Genomic DNA, 18977 nt, shown 5'->3' on the forward strand with positions numbered 1-18977 from the left:
CGTTCAGCCTATTGTATTATGTCGTCCGGAGCAAGACATTTATCTATTTGCAATTATTCAATAACCTTCCAATGAAGCGAACGAACCGGTTGCACAGTAGTCGGTCCAGTTAGTGAACAAAACATCGACCATCAAATCATAGAAATCATCGTCTTTGATAGAATTGATCAGAGTCGCATTTCCTGTTCTAACACCAGATGTTGGAGCGAACTCTTCTCCCCAGATTCTCAGATTACCATAAAATGGCGAATAAAATGAGGTGTCCACAGCGCACTGAACATCTATGGAATCAGTGATGATGTCTGGGTAGACCATGAAGGAAGAAACAACTTCATCCCAAAAGGGAAGAGTTTGCTGCTCGTTGTTCTGGGAGTAATTGCCCGAGTATACAATGTCTTGGATAGCTGCGAAATATTCGCTGCCGTCTATCTTGTCCAAGCCACCAGCTTTGTGGATAAGACGGTCGTAAAGTGGCTGGGAAGGAACCAGATAGTTTGTGACATTACCACCAATGACAAGCTTCTTCCAAGGAGCAGTCAAAGTAATTTGAGCTGCTTCTGGATCTTGGATCAAATTGATATCTGTGTTGATGTCCACCTCAATTGAAGAACCGGTGGCTTGTGCGTACTGATTGTCAATGTAACCACCCATGACATACAAACCGGCTGCTTCTTCGGCTAGCTGAGGATAGATACTCAATGCTTGGGCAACAGTGGTCATCATACCTGCCGCGTAAATGGTTACGGGATCGGTATCTTTGTACTTCTTCACGGCCTCGATCATAGCAATGGCTCCAGGGGTAGCATCATCATACTCGAGATCCTCCCAAGAATAAGAGTCTTCATAAGTGGATGCATAAGCACCTTCCCAAACTGGGGCTCCAAAGAGGGTATTGTGAAGCTGGAAGGTGTCATTGGTTTGGAGCAGTGGTTGCTCCGCTCCCAAGTATAGAGGAATACACGAAGTCAAGTTGTACTCGGAAAGGATATCGTAAGCAACTCCGAGGGCATCGACGCTCGAGGCACTGCCGAAACTCATAGAGAGACCAACCACATCGTAGCCTGCGTAAAGAGGAATCAAGAGCTGCAAAGCAGCCAAGCCGTCATTCTCGATAAACACCTTTTTCGAAGTCACAGAAGTAGCCAAAGTGGCCAGAGCTGCCAAAAGTGAAGTGAACCTAGCCATATTTATTTGGGTATCAAGAGGTGGTAACTTATTTCTAGCGTCGTAATCAAAACAATTTCAGGTCATTGTGGATATTCACTGAGTTTATAAGGTGAAAAAACTGCCGTCGCATATTTTGCAATCTGCCTACTTTGCAGTATGTCCTAGTTGGGAATCAATTATACCCAAACCGGCGATTCTTGGCTGCAGATAAAGACCAATCTGTTAGGAAAATCAAATAATATGTTTTTGCAGGAGATAACCGACAGGCAAGTTAATTGGCTGCAGTGTGGCCAGGGTTCATATCTGGCCTAACGGCTGCCCGCTTGGCTCCGACAGACGCATCAAAATGCCGTCAATTGAACGGAATTGAGTTTCGGCGCTTTGAAGAAGGTCCAAAAACGGAAATCAAATCTCAGGTTGAAATTCTGTGAAGCCTCCGACACAAAATAACGAACTTCCCGCCTTGTTACTCGAGATCTTTCATGAAAAAAATTGGGACGTACTGCAATAAGAGATAAGTGTGGTCATATTTCAAGTTAAAACAAAAGTCGGCATAAGAAGTTTCTTCAATTTGAATTATAGGGTATGTATTTCAGCAAGAGCCCATCATCTGTTGGCGCAGAAGATGCCGTTGGTCATATGGCAGCCTTAGGGCAAAGCCGCGATGCAGCGGCAACTCGGAAGAGACTGGCGCATTTGCATTCATCTACATTCTTCCAGGGTAGAAACTTTGCATCATTGGCCGCCTCGATTTTGATTTACGCTTACCAGATAAAGTGCAATACGTCTTAATCGAATTCTTGAGTTTCTCAGGGACAGCGTGGAGTCCAGAGAAAGCATGCGCCTCATTTACCCAAATGAAGAGTAGGAGGGTAACTCTGCACAAAGGTAAACTTACCCTGGGCTTAGTCGTTACTTCAGCAAGACGGCTCCTTAAGTGTTGTAATACAAACACTGTCAAAATGATATCTGCCCATAAACTTGTTAACGAAATGTTCTATCCGCAGCTCAAGATCCACGCAACGGAGGTTTTGTTTTTTTGACGTTCTCGAATATTGCGCTCACAGAACGATCGTTTTCAGCAAAAAATTGCAGCAAGTGCCAGTTCAAGCCAAAGCCTTTTGAATTATTTTCACGCTTGAATATTTTGGCGATCAACACTTCACTGCAAACTGGTGGGTAAAGCCAACCTAGAGATATATTGATTACTGCTGCATATTTTTATGGTACCTCGAGCCGCACCGTAAACTGCACGTGTTTTTTGCGTCGATGTGCTACGACTAGTCGTTGTTCCACACGATTGGCCTCTCTTTCTCAGTTATAATTATATGCTCAATAAATCCAAAAATTTCAATACCATATTTACGTAGAGCCGATTGGCAAGGAGCTTTCACCTCTGTGAATAGTGCATCATTATCTCCAAAAAAGTCACCGTATCTTGGCAAAGTATAGCTCTCATGTCACCGGCAAACAAAAATTAATATCGATTAAGCTTTCTCTTCAACCGATTCAACAATCTTGTCAAAATCTTCTGAGTTGCTGTCAGCAGAATCATCGAAAAGTGCCTTATCGTCCTTGACATGCCATGTGACAACGCCAAAAAATGGAACGCCGAAAAAGTATAAACCCACATTCACTGCACACTGGGCAACAAGCGATACATTTTTTGCAGACATCACAAACGCCATGGCTGACCCTAGGGATCCAACTCCATTAATGACTCCAGAAAGAATCGACAGCTGGTTGACGTTATCACTCAACCCACCAACAACCCAATACAGTAATGTGTTAACGCCCGCGTCCATAAATCCCCAGAGGCAGAACATGAAGCAACCCAGACCGTAGCCACCAGTACCCCAGTCATACAACTCCGTCTTGTTCTCCCACTTCTTTGCAATTACAATCGCAAGGATCCATGAAGAGGCTGCGAAAAAATTAACAGCCACAAAAGCAGCCCTAGCTTTTGATTTTCTTCCGCGAAAACTGCCGTCCAGAAACAGACCGGTAAGCCAAGAACCAATCATTCCAAAAACATAGAACAGAAACGAGTTTAATGCTCTTCCTCTGACTGTAAAGTAGGAAGCATTGAAAGTCCACTGATAAGACAAATACCATTGGTTGTACATCAATATTGGAAGTAACGTAATTACTTCCCACGTCTTTAGAAGCTTGATCAAGACCCCGAACTCTTTCCACAGAGATGGTTGTTTTTCAAGCACAACAGCTGAACCGTCGGATCTTCTGATTTGCTTTGGAGTGGGAAGCAGGAATGCAAATGGGATACCAACAAGCATCACAAATGTAAGCACAAGGTATGTGGCCCTCGTTATGACTCTCGAAGATGTCTTTTCGTGGTTCATACCCAGCGCAATCATACCACCAATCGATGCTCCCAAGTGTTGCAAAGAGATCTTCATAGACATTGCCTTGCCCTTATTGTGGTGTTCAGCATATCCAAGAAGAATGGCTGCAGAAGTAATCCATAAGAACGCAGCTGAACACCCTAGTAGGAATGCAGCAAATGGCATGAACCATTTGTTTGTAGGGTGGTAGTTCGTGACGTACATGGCTGCCGCATAAGGTGAATAGAACGAAGCTCCAATGATTAAGGCCTGTTTGACTCCAATTTGGTTGGTAATGCTTCCTGTTAAAAAACCACCGACAGCTATGGTTCCAAAAGTTATGGCGTTGGCAATGTTACTGGTCGAAGCATCGGCTCCTCCTCCTGCTCCCAAACCGTTCAACGCTCCGAAGATACCAGGACAGGCGAACGCCGTCATACCAACGCAAAAGGCCGCAAAAATAGGAGTCCTTAGCTTTTCTGGTAAAGCTCCAAACCTCAAGATTTCTTCGTAGCTTCTCGGTTTCTTCTCTTCTGTCTCGGACATTTTGTGATCTGGAACTAACTAAAAAGCTCTCTACTCGAAAATAATCATGTCCGAATAGCAAACAAAGAGTCAAAGGACCCACCTTTTATTTATACTCTTTGTTTTTTCGTAAATCTGGTCAAAGAGCATCTAACAATATGAACCCAATATTAATATTTGTGGTTTGGGGGAGCAAAAAAAGCCACATTTATCGGGAGCGGGAGAGTTTCCGCTATATAATGCATCCACACCTCTAAGCAATACCTAGGGCTGTGCACATGCAGGGCTCATTACGGAACTCCCGCTTGGGTATGCAATGCAAATGAGTAACATTCGTCATCCTATGGCTTTTACAGCAAATGTGTTCATGAAAATGAAACATTTCACCACACAAAAAATGTTTTCATAACTATTGAGAAAACTATTGAGCAGAGTTTGTTTCCCCCGAGGAATGAATATCTGAGAGCGCTGAAGTTGGTGCGTTCAGGAATGAGCCAACTTCATCGAGCATCAAATGCTTGTGACTTTTGTCGGTCACGAAAAATAAAGTGCGATGAGAAGGCCCCCTCGTGCTCTCATTGCGAAAAGCGTGGATACAAGTGCATCTACAAAGAAGTCCTGCCTACCAAGCTGGAACGGACATTGACTGAGTTATTTCATAAGGTCGAAAAGCTCGATTCAAAGATCGATGCTGCAATATCGCAGGGTAAACGCTTTCGCCATAACCAGTCTGACGTCGAGGAGGAAAGGACAGCGGCAATTATACCGCCCGGGAAAGAAAGTAATGAACTTGGAAAAGAACGTCTTGAGAATTCTATTTTCAAAGAACACCAGATTTTGTCACTTCTGGAAGACTTGGAAACCCATAGGGAAAAGAGCGACTCAATCATTGGTGAGAACAAAAATGGCATCAATGAAGTGGAAAACGTGCTTAGTCCGAGTGTGTCAGAAAGTCTCCTCACCGATTCATCTCATGAATCTTACTTAATACCAACTACTGACTTCGATCAAGCGAACGTGTTGATTGATAACTGGCTAAAAGCCGAAGGGTTATCCGACAACACCGATGCAGCACTAGGATCCAAATCTTGCTGCGTTGGTATATTCAAAACGACTCCATCAATGAGTGAAAAATCGCTGGAACTGATGACTGAGGACGAATTTTCGCTGGCCGACAGATTTGACCCTTCAAAGCTCCCAACTGTAATGCATTTCCCCAAAAAGACAGTTGATAACAACATTCAATCTTATCTGGACCATATATATCCCAGATATCCTGCACTTTGTGACGATTTCATCTCAAGGATTCACTCCCAAGTCACCAGTGAAGGCTTGACGACAAGTTTTCCTAGTTGTATTTTTCTGTTAATCTTGGCTGTAGGCTCGGCAGTCAACCCGAATGCAGCAAATGAGAGAGTAGGAACGTTAGGAGAACAGAAAATTAACAAGTTCCATGAGTTTTGGTATTCCTCCGAGTACCAAGATAAGCAAGTTGCCAAAATCGAAAACATTCCCCCTGGATGGGAATACTTTTGGATGGTGCTGGGTATAAGGGAGAAACTAATATCAGTGAGCAAGCCAAGTGTTAACGTGGTCGCGGTGCGACTACTATCTTCCATCTATTATCTTAAGATTTGCAATATTTCGAATCATTGGAAGGAATTAAGACTTGCATCTGACGCCTTATTTGATGTGCTTACCTACTACATTCAGGTCGAACCAGAAATGCTTAAGTCTAACAATGCCCTTTCCGAGGCATTGCTTCGATATTTCTGGATTATATTACATCTGGAACGAGAAATTGCAGGAGTGTTCAATTTGAAAATCTCTCGATTGGCAGAGTTGCAGGAAAAAGTGAACACTCCCAAAGGCTGCAGACAGAACCTGTTTCGAGACAAGGATTCCATTTATGCTTTCTGCTTTATGTCCATTGTGAGCTTAACGAATATTAGGGGAAGGGCAACCGCTATTATCCCAAGTGTCAATTCCAGCTCATTCGATGAGGTACTTGAGCAAATAGAGAATTACAGTGATTCATTGCAGATTTGGAGATGTTCATTGCCTCTTGAGCTCCAGTGGAACGACTATCATCCTAGGAGTGCAATTAAGTCCAACTCTGAATGCAATTTGGAACTTCTGCTTGTCAGGTTGAACTATCACCTTTCGGTCATATCGGTGGCAAGGCTACTGTTAATGAAAATCAAGTACTTTCACCAGGCCAATCTTTGCTTCTCAAGTTTGAAAATTGCAGGGATATTGGAGAATTGCATGACATCAATGTCGCATTACGTCAATGATTTCCTTCAACTCTCTATCTCAGATCTAACTCCACTTATATGTCACGAGGCTATGCAGGTGTTAATGCTGATTGAGAAATTCAGGTATATTGCTAGCTACCGCGAAGAATCTACCAGAAACCCCAGAACTGAGCTGGAGAAACATCGCAAAGATCGGTTTTCTTTCTTAAATATGGAGAGATCCACATTTGTTGACTGCTTGTTGAAGATCCAGCCTTTTACACTGCATTCGCCTTTTGTCCTGAGAGAATACGAGTTATGTAAGGAAAAGTTGCTGGGATAAATCGAGTGATGTGTTCTGTACATTTCAGTAGTTTTATCACACTAGTTTACTGATGAACAGCGTCGAAGGAACTTCTGTTCATGGAGGATAACCAGCTGGGGGTTTAACGCAGAATCAGGTGGTCTGTGAATATCAAGGATGACAAGTTTTTATTTGAATTTCTGATAGAAGAACAAGAACGTAGGAAAGGATAATATTGGTGAATAGTTCTTCGCTACAGACCTGAAATAACATGAAGATTCACTAGAAGATTCACTAAAAACTAAGCAATCTATTCTATCAGCTTGAAAGCCAGCTCATAGCCAAAATACTCAAAAACAGCCTTTTGAACTTCAGTTGATGGATCACTGTTGAAAATCCAGCGGAAATTATCCTTAATAATCTTCACGGCCTTTTCGTTGTCCACAAGCTCATTGAAAACATGTCCCATTCTTCTTGAAGTGAGGGCAACACCTTCTGCATGATCTTTTCTTGCTCTTTCAAAAACCTTCAGCCATTTGTTTAAGTTTTTTCTTCTGTCGTCATCAACTTCAGAATACTTTAATGTAATTGCAAGCGCATACGCGTCCTCAATAGCTTGCCCTGCATTAGCACCCTGGTGTGGTAGGCCGGGGTGAGCGGCATCGCCTATCAGCAAAACGTTGCCGTCAACCCATGTATCAAGCTTTTCCCTGTCATACAAGCCATAGATTTTTATTTTCTTGAATGACCGGAAAATGTTTTTAACATCCTCGTGGTAATCATCAAGAATTTCAAGTAGATCTGAAACGTTTCCATCTAAAAGCCATGATTCTTCTGCCTTCTTGTCCTCGGAGACCGGAACAATCGCAGCAGCCGCAAACCTTCTTCCTTGGTCAATGGGGAATGTCACAACATGACGTTTCCCCGGAGCAGGCCAAATTGTGGTCTGGGACAAATCATTCTCAAAAGGACCTTTCAAATCTTTGATGTCGATGACTTCGCGGTACATGACCTGATAAGAATTGACAGGGTTGTCATCACGGAAAAAGTACTTGCGAACTTTAGAATGGATACCATCTGCTCCAACAAGAATGTCTGCCTCAAATTCACTACCGTCCTCAAAAGCCACAGTCACTTTGTCCTGGCTTTGGTTTGCAGACTTAAACTTCTTGTTCAGGTGAATCTGGTCAGAGGGAATAGCAGAGGCTAGAAGTTTGACAAAATCAGCCCTGTGATGGTACGCAGAATGATCATCGGGATTAGAGTATAATCCACGATGATACTCTTCGGAGGTGTTGTACCTCCGATAAATGTTTTGAACCTGGTTGGTGGAAAGAGATGAGATTGCCCGGAACTCGTCTTTGATTCCTAGACTCTCGATGATTCTCACCGCATTTGCACCCAGAGCTAAACCTGCTCCCACCTCCGTGATTTCAGCATTTCTTTCAAAAACATCGACCCGAACTCCGCGTTGGTGTGCTGCCAATGCTAGCGTGAGCCCAGCTACACCACCACCTATAACTGCAATGATCAATGGCTCTCCGGACGACATTGAACAAATCTTGATTCTTAAAAATTAAATTCAAAGGAAACTGAATCCGAGCGAAATGCTGGGATCTATATATCCCTGCTTTTTTTCAATCATCTCATTCACACCATTTTGTGGCCAGCACTGTGCACCAACTTTGTACCGTTATCACCTAAATCATGCATGAGCTTACGGAAACGGATTTTATTCCGTTCCCGCTAACCCATCGAGCCACAGCCACATTACGTAGGCACCCGGCAAAATAAATTACATACCTCATATCTATGGCGATGACATGTGTGAATAACCGAGAACTGATCAAAAATATTCAGCATGATATTCTCTTCCCTTGAGTGATGATCACGTCATATCGCCTTTGAATGGTAACCTCTAGCTGGCTTGGGGTTTGAAGAGGGTAAAAAAAGCAACTGTGTGATCGCACACGAAAGTCTGGCTAGGCCACTTGCATGTGTCGGATAGTTTTAACCTATCTAGAGCTCCAAGCGGCGGTCACTGAGATTCTATTTGTTGGCGATTCTTACTACAGGCAATTCTGGGCTTTTTCAACTGAAAACAGCTACAGAGACATCATGCAAGAAAGGGCGTGGACCAACAGGAATCGGTTCTTAGAATGACAGGATACGTGGATAAAGTTTCCTCAGACCTGCATGGCACAGGGTCTTATTGATACTGCGCACAAAGTCAGCTAAAAGATGCGCAGATAGTTCCTCTTTCATATAATAGCGCCATCTTAATTTCCGAGAGTGCCGAGGGATGAGCAGTGTGTACAAGTGGGTAAGGTCAGGCTGAAAGAGTTATCAGATGATTCGCTCTAGAACTTGCTCTGCTTAGGGGAGATAGTCGTAGTCACAGCAATGAATTGGACCTCTATTAATTTTGCTGGTGATCTAAAAAAAAAAAAAACAAGGAAGCATTTTCCGCTGGTTCAACAGATCACACTCTCCGACACTCTTGAACTTTTCTTCAAGTACATCTAAAAACTTTTTGAACTGCTCTTATTAGTTGCAACAGTGTACAAAGCTCCGTGGCTCTGTTCACTTTTTCTCCTCAAACGCCAATGATCTGTGGATGGTTCGCCAATACCTTTTGACCAAGTCTATATATATAGGTCCACCGATTTCCAATTTCGTTCCATGCTCCTGGCCAACACAATGGATATGGTGGGTTGTTGTTGTGCAACGAACCAAAGGTATTATCACGGTCTCCGTAAACCTTTATTTGCAAGGTTTTGGAGTCTTTGGACGAATCTGGTAATTCGGTTTTGAATGGGTCAAACGCAATCACGCCAACACGTTTATCGTGCAGGGAAACTTCAACAACTGGTCCTTTGAACTCGGCGACTCTCAAAAAGTGCTTTTTGCCTTCTGGAATCTTCGAGTCTGCCACGGGAAAGTTGTATGTCAAGCTTCCTCCGTGGAAAGGAATACTTCGCAAAGCATAATCACCAACAGGCAGGGTTTTTGGCAAACCGAGAATGGTAGCAAATCTACCCGTCAGTTTGACACCGAAGTTGCCCAAAGTATACAACCATTCCAACTACTGAAATCGTTGAAAATGATGGAATAATCTTTTACATGGTGTCCAGCTTTGAAAAACGGCAATCTGATTTTTGCGATATCACAGAGAAGTCATCTTCCTTGACCTCCACATCCTTTCCATCAAATTTGACTTGCAGTTTAGAATCAAAAGAGAAGTTTGACGAAGAATGGTGCTTTGTGGCAAGGTGAGAATGTGCCACATCAGTTTCTGAATCAAATTCGATCCTCAAATAGACACGTCTTGAGGGAAGGGTCTTCTTATCCTCAACACAGTATGCTTGGATGGTGATGATTTCTTGTTTTGGGATCCCATATTCTCCACGTACAATGTTTCAAGTTTGCGAAGCTCCTTGTCGTTCTCTGATCAGGTATCATCGGGCAACTTGTGAAAGGCTCTGTCAAGCAAAAGTGGGTTGGGGTCTTCCAAAGTGAACCCAACAGGCTTTGCTAAAATAAGCTCAGAACTCGTTTGCCCAACAGTGACTTGAATAGCCTCTGCTCTGGAAGATTTCGCAAACTTGCCACCATTGATAGTGTCCAATCCAGTTAGATCCCAGGTTCCCTTCAAAGTGATCAAAGCGTTAGGTCTCTGTTGAACTTTGTCGGTGTTGCACTTGAACAACCACCTGGATCCGTCTGATTCCTCTCTCAGATTGTATAGAATGCTCCCCTTGTAACGAGTGTAGAGCAAGTACAATGGATCCTTTGGATCAACAAACCCAAGAATACTTTCTCTGAAAGGCAACAAGGACTCGTGGAAGGCCTCATAAGTGAAAGGAATAAACTCACTTTTTGCAACAAGTTTGGAGATAAGTTCTGGCTCAGGAGTGATGTCAACCAGAGAAGGAGTTTCACCCATGATAGTCACCTTACCACCATTGGATGAAGAATTCAGCAAATAGTCGTGAATGATCTTCTTCAGGTTTTTTGCAGAAGGAAAGACTATGACATTGTAGGTCATGGAACCCACTTCGAACTTATCACCAATCTTGTCCAAATCATTCAAATCATGCAATAATGACTCTGCGATGTAATCAAAATCAAGCAAGCTATACATTAACCACTTGGTCAAGTGATTGAAGTTGTCCATGCGTTCCTGTCTTTCAGGGTCAGAAGTCTGACATGGCCCAAAAGCCAATCAGTAGTTCTCAATGGATGAATAACACCAATTCTGACAACTGCCTTACCACAAGTAAGGGCGGTGTTGAGCCTGGCAGAATGACTCTCCACCAGGGAATACTCCTCATACCAGGGAGATTGGTAGCCAACACTGGCTGGGAAATCCCTCTTGGATGGACCTCGCATTGACACCCATGTAAGATGGTGAGCTCTCAAGGTCACTCCCAGCGCAGCCAGCCAATCACCCTGAGACTTGTGACCCTGAGACTTGCGACCCTGAGACTTGTGGCTCTGGAACGTGTAGTCACACCATAAGCCTCGCATAAAACACCCTCTCTGCCATATTGATGACTCACTGATCGAGCCTACTTAGCAGTGTGGTACTCGTGTTTGTCCTGAAGCATGTCAATACCCGGAAGACGAAAAGCTCTATACGATCTCATTGCCTCCCCTAGTGCCTCAGTCTGAGTCAAAAGGTCTTCCTCATGCATCATGTGGCTTGCAAGTGAGATCCCGTGTTCATCACACCAGGTCGAGATGTTATCAACGAACGCCAGATTGAAACGCTCACAGACGAGGGAATTCAATTCTAGAGAACTTTTATAGTGACGGCTGTGATTACAGGACAACAATGGGTGGGGTTATCTTTGGTTCTTTCTCATATCAACTTTTTCTTTGAAAACGCCGGAATTCATCTTCCAATAAAAAAACCGTGGGGGTTACGACGATTGCCGTGGGTGGACTCCTGTCGTATATTATTTTGGAGAAGGTTCCTAGAAGGAAGTTGTTTGTCTACGGAGTGTTTTTCTTGTGTGTGTGCTATTTTCTCACAGCGAGCATGTCTTTGGCATCTTCGACTACCGCCGGTTATGTTCTAGTGGTTTTTGTGTGTTTGTGGTCATTTGTTTACCAATTCACTGTTGGAGCCAACGCCTATGCTATTACGGTGGAAATCCCATCCTCAAGATTGGTGCCAAAAACTGTGGCGGTGGCTAGCAACGTGAACAATTTGGTGGGATTTTGACTGGGATACTTGATGCCATTTTTTTACAATTCGGATGAGGTGAACACGGGGCAGAAGATTATGTGTGTGTGGTTTGGAACAGCTGCTCAACATACTTTGGATTGCTGTAGTTGAGTTATTGAGATTCACAATGCCCGTAACAAATTAAACCTTGATTCAGGACTTTCATTTTATAGGTTAAATTTTGAAGAATTGCACAAAGAGTAAAAAATATAGTGTTTGTATTCTGCACCCCGCCCCTTTCGAGTGCAACACTCCCAGATTTCCAATCATTGCGAGAACTTGATATATGACAAACTATGCTCATGATAGTGTCAAAACTGCAAAGGATTCTAATCGTTGTTTACAAGCCTATTGTGACTGTGGCCAAGATTCTTAATTTGGATACTTCAAACCGAGTCTATTCATGAAACTGCATGAAGCCTATGAAGATGTATTTAGCTATCGATATTAGTATGTCAGAACTTGACTGAAAATAATTGTTGCGATTCATATAGGTTTTACACAACAACAACAACAACGCATACAATGCTCTACCACGTTTCTTTTCGTTATCGCTAATCTAAGGGAGATCTCTAGTCCTTATCAAGAGATAACGATAGAGATAAGATGGGACACGACCTGTAGGCTCTTCCAAAAAAACGGGGGTTGAACGAGCTTTTGAAAGCCTCACTGCGGCAAATGGCGCCTGTTTGAAGGGTATGCAGGATCTCCGGGCATTTGTAGCTAGAAATTGCGCACTATCTATTCAACCTCTCTTGAGATTTCCGAACTTGTTATCAAAAAGTTCAAGGATGCCGTTCGGCACTATTTAAGCTCAAGAATGATCCTCGACTGCTTCCGCGTTTCTCAAATGAAGGGAAAATAGAATAGGAATTTAAGCCCCAATCATGACCAAAATTATTACCTCATCAGTGTTCAACATCCAACACTTGAATAAAGTGACCGAGGATGGAAGACCAATCATCAAACTTCCTAATAGTGGCGACACTAGGGTCTTGAAGTTGAATAAAGAAGATTTGATTGTTTCCGAGCCAGCAACCCCGAGAAGATTGAGGAGATACTCAAACTCTACAGTGGGTGTATTGTTAGAAACTATCTCCTGGAGGAAGACTGCGACCAAATTCTTAAAGACATCTCTCCCCGTTTAAATTCGTTCTCAAATTCAGGAGATGCAAGTAGTTTCATCTCTCCCACTACGCGTCGTGCGAGTGGAACCTGTTTGAGGCTCAGAATTGCTGCTGAGAAGATGTTCATCCACCCTCTGAATTTAGCAGTTTCCAATAGGTTCTTGGGTAAAGAGAACGTTTTCAGAATTGGAGAGGAAGCGATTACCGGCTTTTCCACGGCTCAACACAACTAATGTATCACTTTTTCAATTAGACCTGGCTCTAAGGACCAGCCCTTGCACAGAGACGATTATTTGCATCACAGTGTACGACCATATCGGGAGAAATACTTATTTGGAACAGAGACTGCTGTTGGTACCGCAGTGGCAGTGAGAAGGACCAACAAGGCAAATGGTGCCACCAGATTTATCCCTGGCTCTCACTTGTGGGATCATTATCTTTCTTCAAATGAAGAGGACGATTTTTTATGCTGAACTAGAAAAAGGCGATTGTTTTTTATGCTGGCTTCCTGTTATCACGGAGGTAGTGCAAACACCATCAAAGATGAACCGAGGATTGTCACTTTTCTGTTTATGACACAGGGTACTCTCAGACAAGAGAAGAATATCTTCCTGGAACCCCAATTGAGTACTTCAAGTCGTTATCCATTCCAGCCCTTGCTGCTCCCGGTTTGCAAACCAGTCAGCCTTTCTGTGGATGGCACGAAAATGCAGACCCCATCAAGATATTGCTCCCCAAGGCTGATTACGAGTTTACGCACTTCAAGGAGTTTACCTCGTTGAGGATTGATAATGGTCGATTTGATTGTAAACGGCATTTTCTAGTATGGTTTATATTTGAAATCAAATATTAATTATGTTAACCGTGCTTTTAGGAGCAGCAGAACTAATAAAAGCAGTTTCGGCTGATCTTGCAAATCAAGGGTAAACGTACTATCTTGAATAAGAGTCGTCAAAACCATGGGAGATCCATTGCAGAATCCCATAATAGTTCCACCATACATTCATTTCACGTTCAAAGTTTCTGGGGCTCTGGGATTGGAATGATTGGAAGATAAGCAAGTAGCTGCAATCGATGTTCAAATGGCAACTGATAACGAGATTTAGGGAATGCACATATCTCACGTGAACCCAATCGGCGCGACCAACTTCAAAAAGGTGAAGAATGACATCCTCATTATTCGTAATGGACCTCGCTTTTTGAAACCAGTACCGAAACAAGTATTCATGTCTAAGACATATGGAACTTCCACCAGGAGAACAAAGAGGTTTACGGGTTGCTGGACTTGTAGAAAGCGTGGAGTTCGATGCGATGAAAGCAGACCTGGATGCAAGAACTGCGTAATCCACAGGGTCAAGTGTGAGGGTTACATGGTGAAACTATGCTGGGGTAACAATGACGCGCCTTTATCTGAACGCAGATATCAGAAAACCCGAAGTCTCATGCTGTATGAGTGGAAGGAGAACCAACTACTGGACGATATACAGGTTGAGAACTCATTGGATAGGATTGAAACTGCTTCGGGGTTTCTTACTTCCAAAAATCTGGAGACTAGTAAGGAGTTCGGCTATGGTCCGTTCACTGTTTTCAGTGTTTCTAGCAAGGTGGAAATTGGAAATGCTTTGGTGGATCCCTCTTCTGAAGTAATCGCAATGGGAACTGCTGGCAAAATACGAGAAAGACTGGAACAGACCTCTTTTGTGGGTGTACGCCCAAATTTGGAAATCGAAATTGCTCTGCTTTGTTTCTGGGACCGTTATTTCAGCAAGTCTCTTACACCGGTGGACGAAACTGAGGTGAATCCAAATAATTTGCTGTTGAAGGAAGCACTTGACAAACCACATCCTGCTGATATTCAGAGGGGGATCTTCCATACTCTCTGTGCAATTTGTTCAGGTTTTCTATCTACCAGTGCTGATCAGAATTTTATAGCCCCTGAGTACCAAGGGACCAACTTCCGCGAGTACGCCAAGTTTCACAAAATCAGGGCTCTCGGTTTCGTCTCTGACAAATACTCGTGGAAAGAACTTTGCACTACTGAAGAATTGATTTTCTTGGTTGGGTCCATATATTTTCTGTTGGTATCTGATGCTTTCAATAGCTCAGATGAGTGGCAGATACATTTGAGAGGTGCTGTATCGGCTCTGAAAACCATCAGCGATTCGGATGGTGGCATCTTAATCTCAGGACAAGGCGACCCGGAAGGATTATCCAGTGCATTGCTATTTTTCTCTCAAATGACGAGACTGTCGTACCTGCAGAGCACATTGTATCTGCTCAGTGATGATGTTTGCAATAAGAACCTAACAGTGCAGGATTTGGAGTTCATGAGGTTTCCAGAAGACAACATGACGGAATCACTTGTGTATCGCAACTCAGGAGTCACGCCAGGTATGATGAAGTGTTTGACACGCATAGTTAAATATCTTCAGTTCGCGAACGCAGCGGAGAGACAAGAACAAGAAGTCTCTGAAATTCAGCAGGAGCTGATAAACTGTGAGCCTCCAGCATTCAATGCCAGCCTCGACTCTCTGAACTCGTTGATAGTACACCACCAGTCTTTTATATTCTACACTGCCATTAGCTTGCTGTTCTTTAGGGAAGTGAAGATGCAAGATGCGCACAACCTGCAAGATCTGGTGAGCTCTGGAATTGACCACATGGAAATATACCAAGACATCTCAAAGAAGTTCCCGGGACTCGGGTTGTTTTGGCCAGTTTTTATTATTTGTTGCGAGGCAACCTCTCTCAGTTCTCAAGCAAGAGTTACAGAATGGCTCAATATAGTTGAGCAGTACTGCGTGGACACAGTGAAGCGGGGTATTCGCGTCATAAAGACGGTTTGGGATAGAAGAGAAAATGGTGATCAGGTTAGCTGGTTGTCTGTTATACGGGAAGTCGACTCGTCATTGTTTTTGGCTTGAAGGATTCCAAAGCTTCAGGTGTATATCCCAGCGAACTGGCTTTTGATCAGTCATGATCAGCTGAGGTCGCTCATAATCTGACCATGAATCATATGTAATCAGTTCTTTTGAAAAGAGGTTTGAGGGTCTAAACTGATGAAAATTGAAATAAAGTTCTTATCTGAATACTGTGGTTTTGATTTTCTTTACCTTCGTTCCCAAGTTTGTCTCTCTCAATACGAAGCCTATTTTTCTCATCGACTCTTTCCCATCAGCTTCCACTAGATGATACAGGCACAAATGCTGTGCAACGAAAGTTTTAGCAAACCGTGCATGCGTTGTCACTGTATCAACAATTGATTACCATCCCGACGATTATTGTTGGGAGATTTGACCTCTCAGTTTGACTCAAATGCTTGTCAAGAGATGGCTGACAATTGGTTCATCAGATCCCAATTTAATCACTGATAATGATTCTTATCTCACAATCCAGTGCCTCAGATGAAACTGGGCAATCGATAGCGAACATGTGTGTGCTACCAAATAATTTGGTGCTTATCATCTAGCAGTATCTAAGAGAAAAGTGAGTAATCGATAGCGAAATTATGTGCGGTAACCAAGTATTTTGTTCTTATCTCGAGCTGCTGATGCAAAACGCGGGTCTCTTTATACGGCTACATTCAAACTGATTTATTATATTAATACAGGGTTGTGAGGCCAACTGATCAAAATGCATTATTATGATGTTATAACCTTCACACTTCAATACACGTTTAATGTCGTCCTCAAATGATGGCTCCGTTCTCCAAGAAAAGGACCTCAAAGCCAGCACCCGGGTCCAAATTGTTGATACTGAGGAAGGTGAGATTGCTAGGATTGATGAGCTCCATGGCAAAGAAGGCCTAGAGAGAAACTTTGATGTCTGGAGTGTGGTCGGAATTGTTTATTCATCCATTGCTACCCCACTTACTCTTGGAACCTACCTTTCAACAGTCATCGGTGTTGGTGGAGCTCCGTTCTTTTTCTACTCATACTTGTTCACCGGGTTTTTCTGCTTGCTTATTGCCTATTCTATATCAGAAATGGCTTCTGTTAACCCTCATTCATCCGCTATGGTTTACTGGACTTATCTATTTGCTCCAAAGAAGTATGCAAGATTTCTCGCTTATACCAGTGGTATTCTTACGTGTGCTTGTTGGATTTTTGCAGCTACTGCGACTAGTTTCTTTATTGCTGACCTTATTATCGGTATGGCCTATATGCAAAACCCAGGCTATGAGTCGAAAGTGTTCCACTACTACCTGGTTTTCTTGGCCAATACCGTGTTGTCAGCCGTGGTCAACGTTTGGGGCACAAGGTTCATCCCTATTATCGCCAGGGTTGTGAACTATATCTTCAACCTCGGATTGCTTTTTATTCTGGTGTCTCTGCTGGTAAGAGCTCATCCAAAACAAACGGCGTCGTTTGCTTTTACTGAGGTGACCAATCTAACAGGATGGGACTCAAAAGGAGTTGTGTTTTTCATCAGTATTCTGCCATGCGCTGGTTCTCTAACCCTTTTTGATGGTGCTTGTCACATGACAGATGAAACGCCAAATCCAAGAAAAAACATTCCTATTGTGATTTCATACGGTTACACTGCTTCCTTTTTTATGGGACTGGTTGCTATCTTGGTTTACAATTTCTGTATCGTGAATCCTGACAACCTCCTTGACCCTATTGGTGGTATCCCCCTTTACCAACTCTTTGTGGACGCGCTTCGCAATGATGGTTTGGCCCTTACCTGTGCATTGATCATATCTATTGGATTCGCGGTTGCGAGTGTTGGAGTTGTAACTTCTGCTAGTCGTCTTTTGATGGCATTTGCCGATTTTGGAAGCATTCCATATGGTCAAAAAGTTTTCGGAGCAGTCGACCCCAAACTGAACGCTCCTATATGGGCAATTGTATTTGTTAGCGTTACAGAGGCTGTGATTGGACTCCTTTACTTTTGTTCGAGTGCAGCTTTGAATGCTGTGTGTGGATCTTGTGTCTCTGCCATGTATCTGGGGTATCTTATTCCTTTTGCTGCCTTATGTTTCAAGAAGGACAGATATGGCAAAGGTGTGAAGCCAATGTTCAACCTGGGAAGATGGGGAAAACCAATGAACATTATCTGTTGCGTCTGGTACCTTTTCGGTGCGGCGTGGTTGTGTGTGCCATCGTATGTTCCAGTTACTGCAAATGGTATGAACTATACCGTTGTTGTGCTGTGCATCACCCTTCTCCTCACTATGGCAAACTGGTATTTATATGCGAGAAAGAATTTTTCTATAGTTGTTTTTGAGGACATGGAGACTGAGGAATCAGAGACCTAGAGGACTGAGATATTACCCTTATAGCTTTATATATAATGTTTTTTTTACCAAATTCTGACATCAGAACTTATCTACGGAATCCAAATTGTGTTTGCTTTTTCAATGGCGTCCGTTTTTTTGCGACATCTATAAAAAATAAGTCACCCGAAGTAATTGTGCCATTATCCTTAATGAAAGACCCCCAATCAGTAACCTCACAATGTTTTAACACTATGGGACTAGCATGTTTCAAGATACGGTTACAAAAAATGTCTTGAAATATCAACAGAGATATTGCCACGGCATGCCTAGAAGGTCTGCCAAAGTTCAGAAACAGCCATAATAGTTCCAATGCTACAGAAGAATTCAAGTCTCGGATCAGCATTTCTGATGATGGAATCAGCAGACAACCTGTTAGGCAAGGGACCACCGTCAGCAAACGTGTTTCGCATTCCAAGCAGCTGTTTAAGATCATTATTTTTATGAATTTAACTAAGGTTGTCCAGAGGAGAAAGGGGCACGACATTAAATGGCAGATGAATAGATAAGACAAAAGAGCTGATAAGCAGTGATAGAGACGGTCAGACCAAACGGTTGAGGGCAGCTACGAGCGAGTGACAACTACGAGCGAGTGACAAGGGGATCCTCCGAAAACTATATAAGAACAACTTGCTCGTCCTTTTCAGTTCAATCCTCTCAGATGGATTGTTGACTTTGTCATATCCTGATATATATATTCGTCATGACTGAAGTCATCGAAACACCAGTTATCGGTAATGCCAGGGGCCAATACGTTACTTTTG

General features: G+C 43.0%; 11 protein-coding genes across 11 annotated transcripts; 5 read left to right on the plus strand and 6 right to left on the minus strand.

The window, feature by feature from the left end:
- Positions 1 to 57: 57 nt before the first annotated feature.
- KUCA_T00003987001 (uncharacterized protein) lies at positions 58 to 1185 on the minus strand (the record flags this gene model as incomplete). The annotated part of the gene is made up of 1 exon (XM_022602457.1): positions 58 to 1185. The coding sequence occupies one exon, from the start codon at positions 1183 to 1185 to the stop codon at positions 58 to 60; it is 1128 nt and encodes a 375-aa protein (XP_022459999.1).
- A 1469-nt stretch (positions 1186 to 2654) lies between these two features.
- Positions 2655 to 4055, minus strand: KUCA_T00003988001 (uncharacterized protein; the record flags this gene model as incomplete). The annotated part of the gene is made up of 1 exon (XM_022602458.1): positions 2655 to 4055. The coding sequence occupies one exon, from the start codon at positions 4053 to 4055 to the stop codon at positions 2655 to 2657; it is 1401 nt and encodes a 466-aa protein (XP_022460000.1).
- Positions 4056 to 4523: 468 nt separating this feature from the next.
- Positions 4524 to 6614, plus strand: KUCA_T00003989001 (uncharacterized protein; the record flags this gene model as incomplete). Its single annotated transcript, XM_022602459.1, has 1 exon — positions 4524 to 6614. The coding sequence occupies one exon, from the start codon at positions 4524 to 4526 to the stop codon at positions 6612 to 6614; it is 2091 nt and encodes a 696-aa protein (XP_022460001.1).
- Positions 6615 to 6885: 271 nt separating this feature from the next.
- KUCA_T00003990001 (uncharacterized protein) lies at positions 6886 to 8127 on the minus strand (the record flags this gene model as incomplete). The annotated part of the gene is made up of 1 exon (XM_022602460.1): positions 6886 to 8127. One exon carries the CDS (start codon positions 8125 to 8127, stop codon positions 6886 to 6888), a length of 1242 nt encoding a protein of 413 aa, XP_022460002.1.
- A 1899-nt stretch (positions 8128 to 10026) lies between these two features.
- KUCA_T00003991001 (uncharacterized protein) lies at positions 10027 to 10719 on the minus strand (the record flags this gene model as incomplete). Its single annotated transcript, XM_022602461.1, has 1 exon — positions 10027 to 10719. One exon carries the CDS (start codon positions 10717 to 10719, stop codon positions 10027 to 10029), a length of 693 nt encoding a protein of 230 aa, XP_022460003.1.
- Positions 10720 to 10730: 11 nt separating this feature from the next.
- KUCA_T00003992001 (uncharacterized protein) lies at positions 10731 to 11105 on the minus strand (the record flags this gene model as incomplete). The annotated part of the gene is made up of 1 exon (XM_022602464.1): positions 10731 to 11105. One exon carries the CDS (start codon positions 11103 to 11105, stop codon positions 10731 to 10733), a length of 375 nt encoding a protein of 124 aa, XP_022460004.1.
- Positions 11106 to 11146: 41 nt separating this feature from the next.
- On the minus strand, positions 11147 to 11272 carry KUCA_T00003993001 (uncharacterized protein; the record flags this gene model as incomplete). Its single annotated transcript, XM_022602465.1, has 1 exon — positions 11147 to 11272. One exon carries the CDS (start codon positions 11270 to 11272, stop codon positions 11147 to 11149), a length of 126 nt encoding a protein of 41 aa, XP_022460005.1.
- Positions 11273 to 11619: 347 nt separating this feature from the next.
- On the plus strand, positions 11620 to 11805 carry KUCA_T00003994001 (uncharacterized protein; the record flags this gene model as incomplete). The annotated part of the gene is made up of 1 exon (XM_022602466.1): positions 11620 to 11805. The coding sequence occupies one exon, from the start codon at positions 11620 to 11622 to the stop codon at positions 11803 to 11805; it is 186 nt and encodes a 61-aa protein (XP_022460006.1).
- Positions 11806 to 12695: 890 nt separating this feature from the next.
- KUCA_T00003995001 (uncharacterized protein) lies at positions 12696 to 12956 on the plus strand (the record flags this gene model as incomplete). Its single annotated transcript, XM_022602467.1, has 1 exon — positions 12696 to 12956. The coding sequence occupies one exon, from the start codon at positions 12696 to 12698 to the stop codon at positions 12954 to 12956; it is 261 nt and encodes an 86-aa protein (XP_022460007.1).
- A 1088-nt stretch (positions 12957 to 14044) lies between these two features.
- Positions 14045 to 15859, plus strand: KUCA_T00003996001 (uncharacterized protein; the record flags this gene model as incomplete). Its single annotated transcript, XM_022602468.1, has 1 exon — positions 14045 to 15859. One exon carries the CDS (start codon positions 14045 to 14047, stop codon positions 15857 to 15859), a length of 1815 nt encoding a protein of 604 aa, XP_022460008.1.
- Positions 15860 to 16614: 755 nt separating this feature from the next.
- Positions 16615 to 18195, plus strand: KUCA_T00003997001 (uncharacterized protein; the record flags this gene model as incomplete). Its single annotated transcript, XM_022602469.1, has 1 exon — positions 16615 to 18195. The coding sequence occupies one exon, from the start codon at positions 16615 to 16617 to the stop codon at positions 18193 to 18195; it is 1581 nt and encodes a 526-aa protein (XP_022460009.1).
- Positions 18196 to 18977: the final 782 nt, after the last annotated feature.

The sequence above is a fragment of the Kuraishia capsulata genome, genomic scaffold (assembly GCF_000576695.1).
Source record: "Kuraishia capsulata CBS 1993 genomic scaffold, Kuraishia_capsulata_scaffold_4, whole genome shotgun sequence".
Classification (NCBI taxonomy): domain Eukaryota; kingdom Fungi; phylum Ascomycota; class Pichiomycetes; order Pichiales; family Pichiaceae; genus Kuraishia; species Kuraishia capsulata.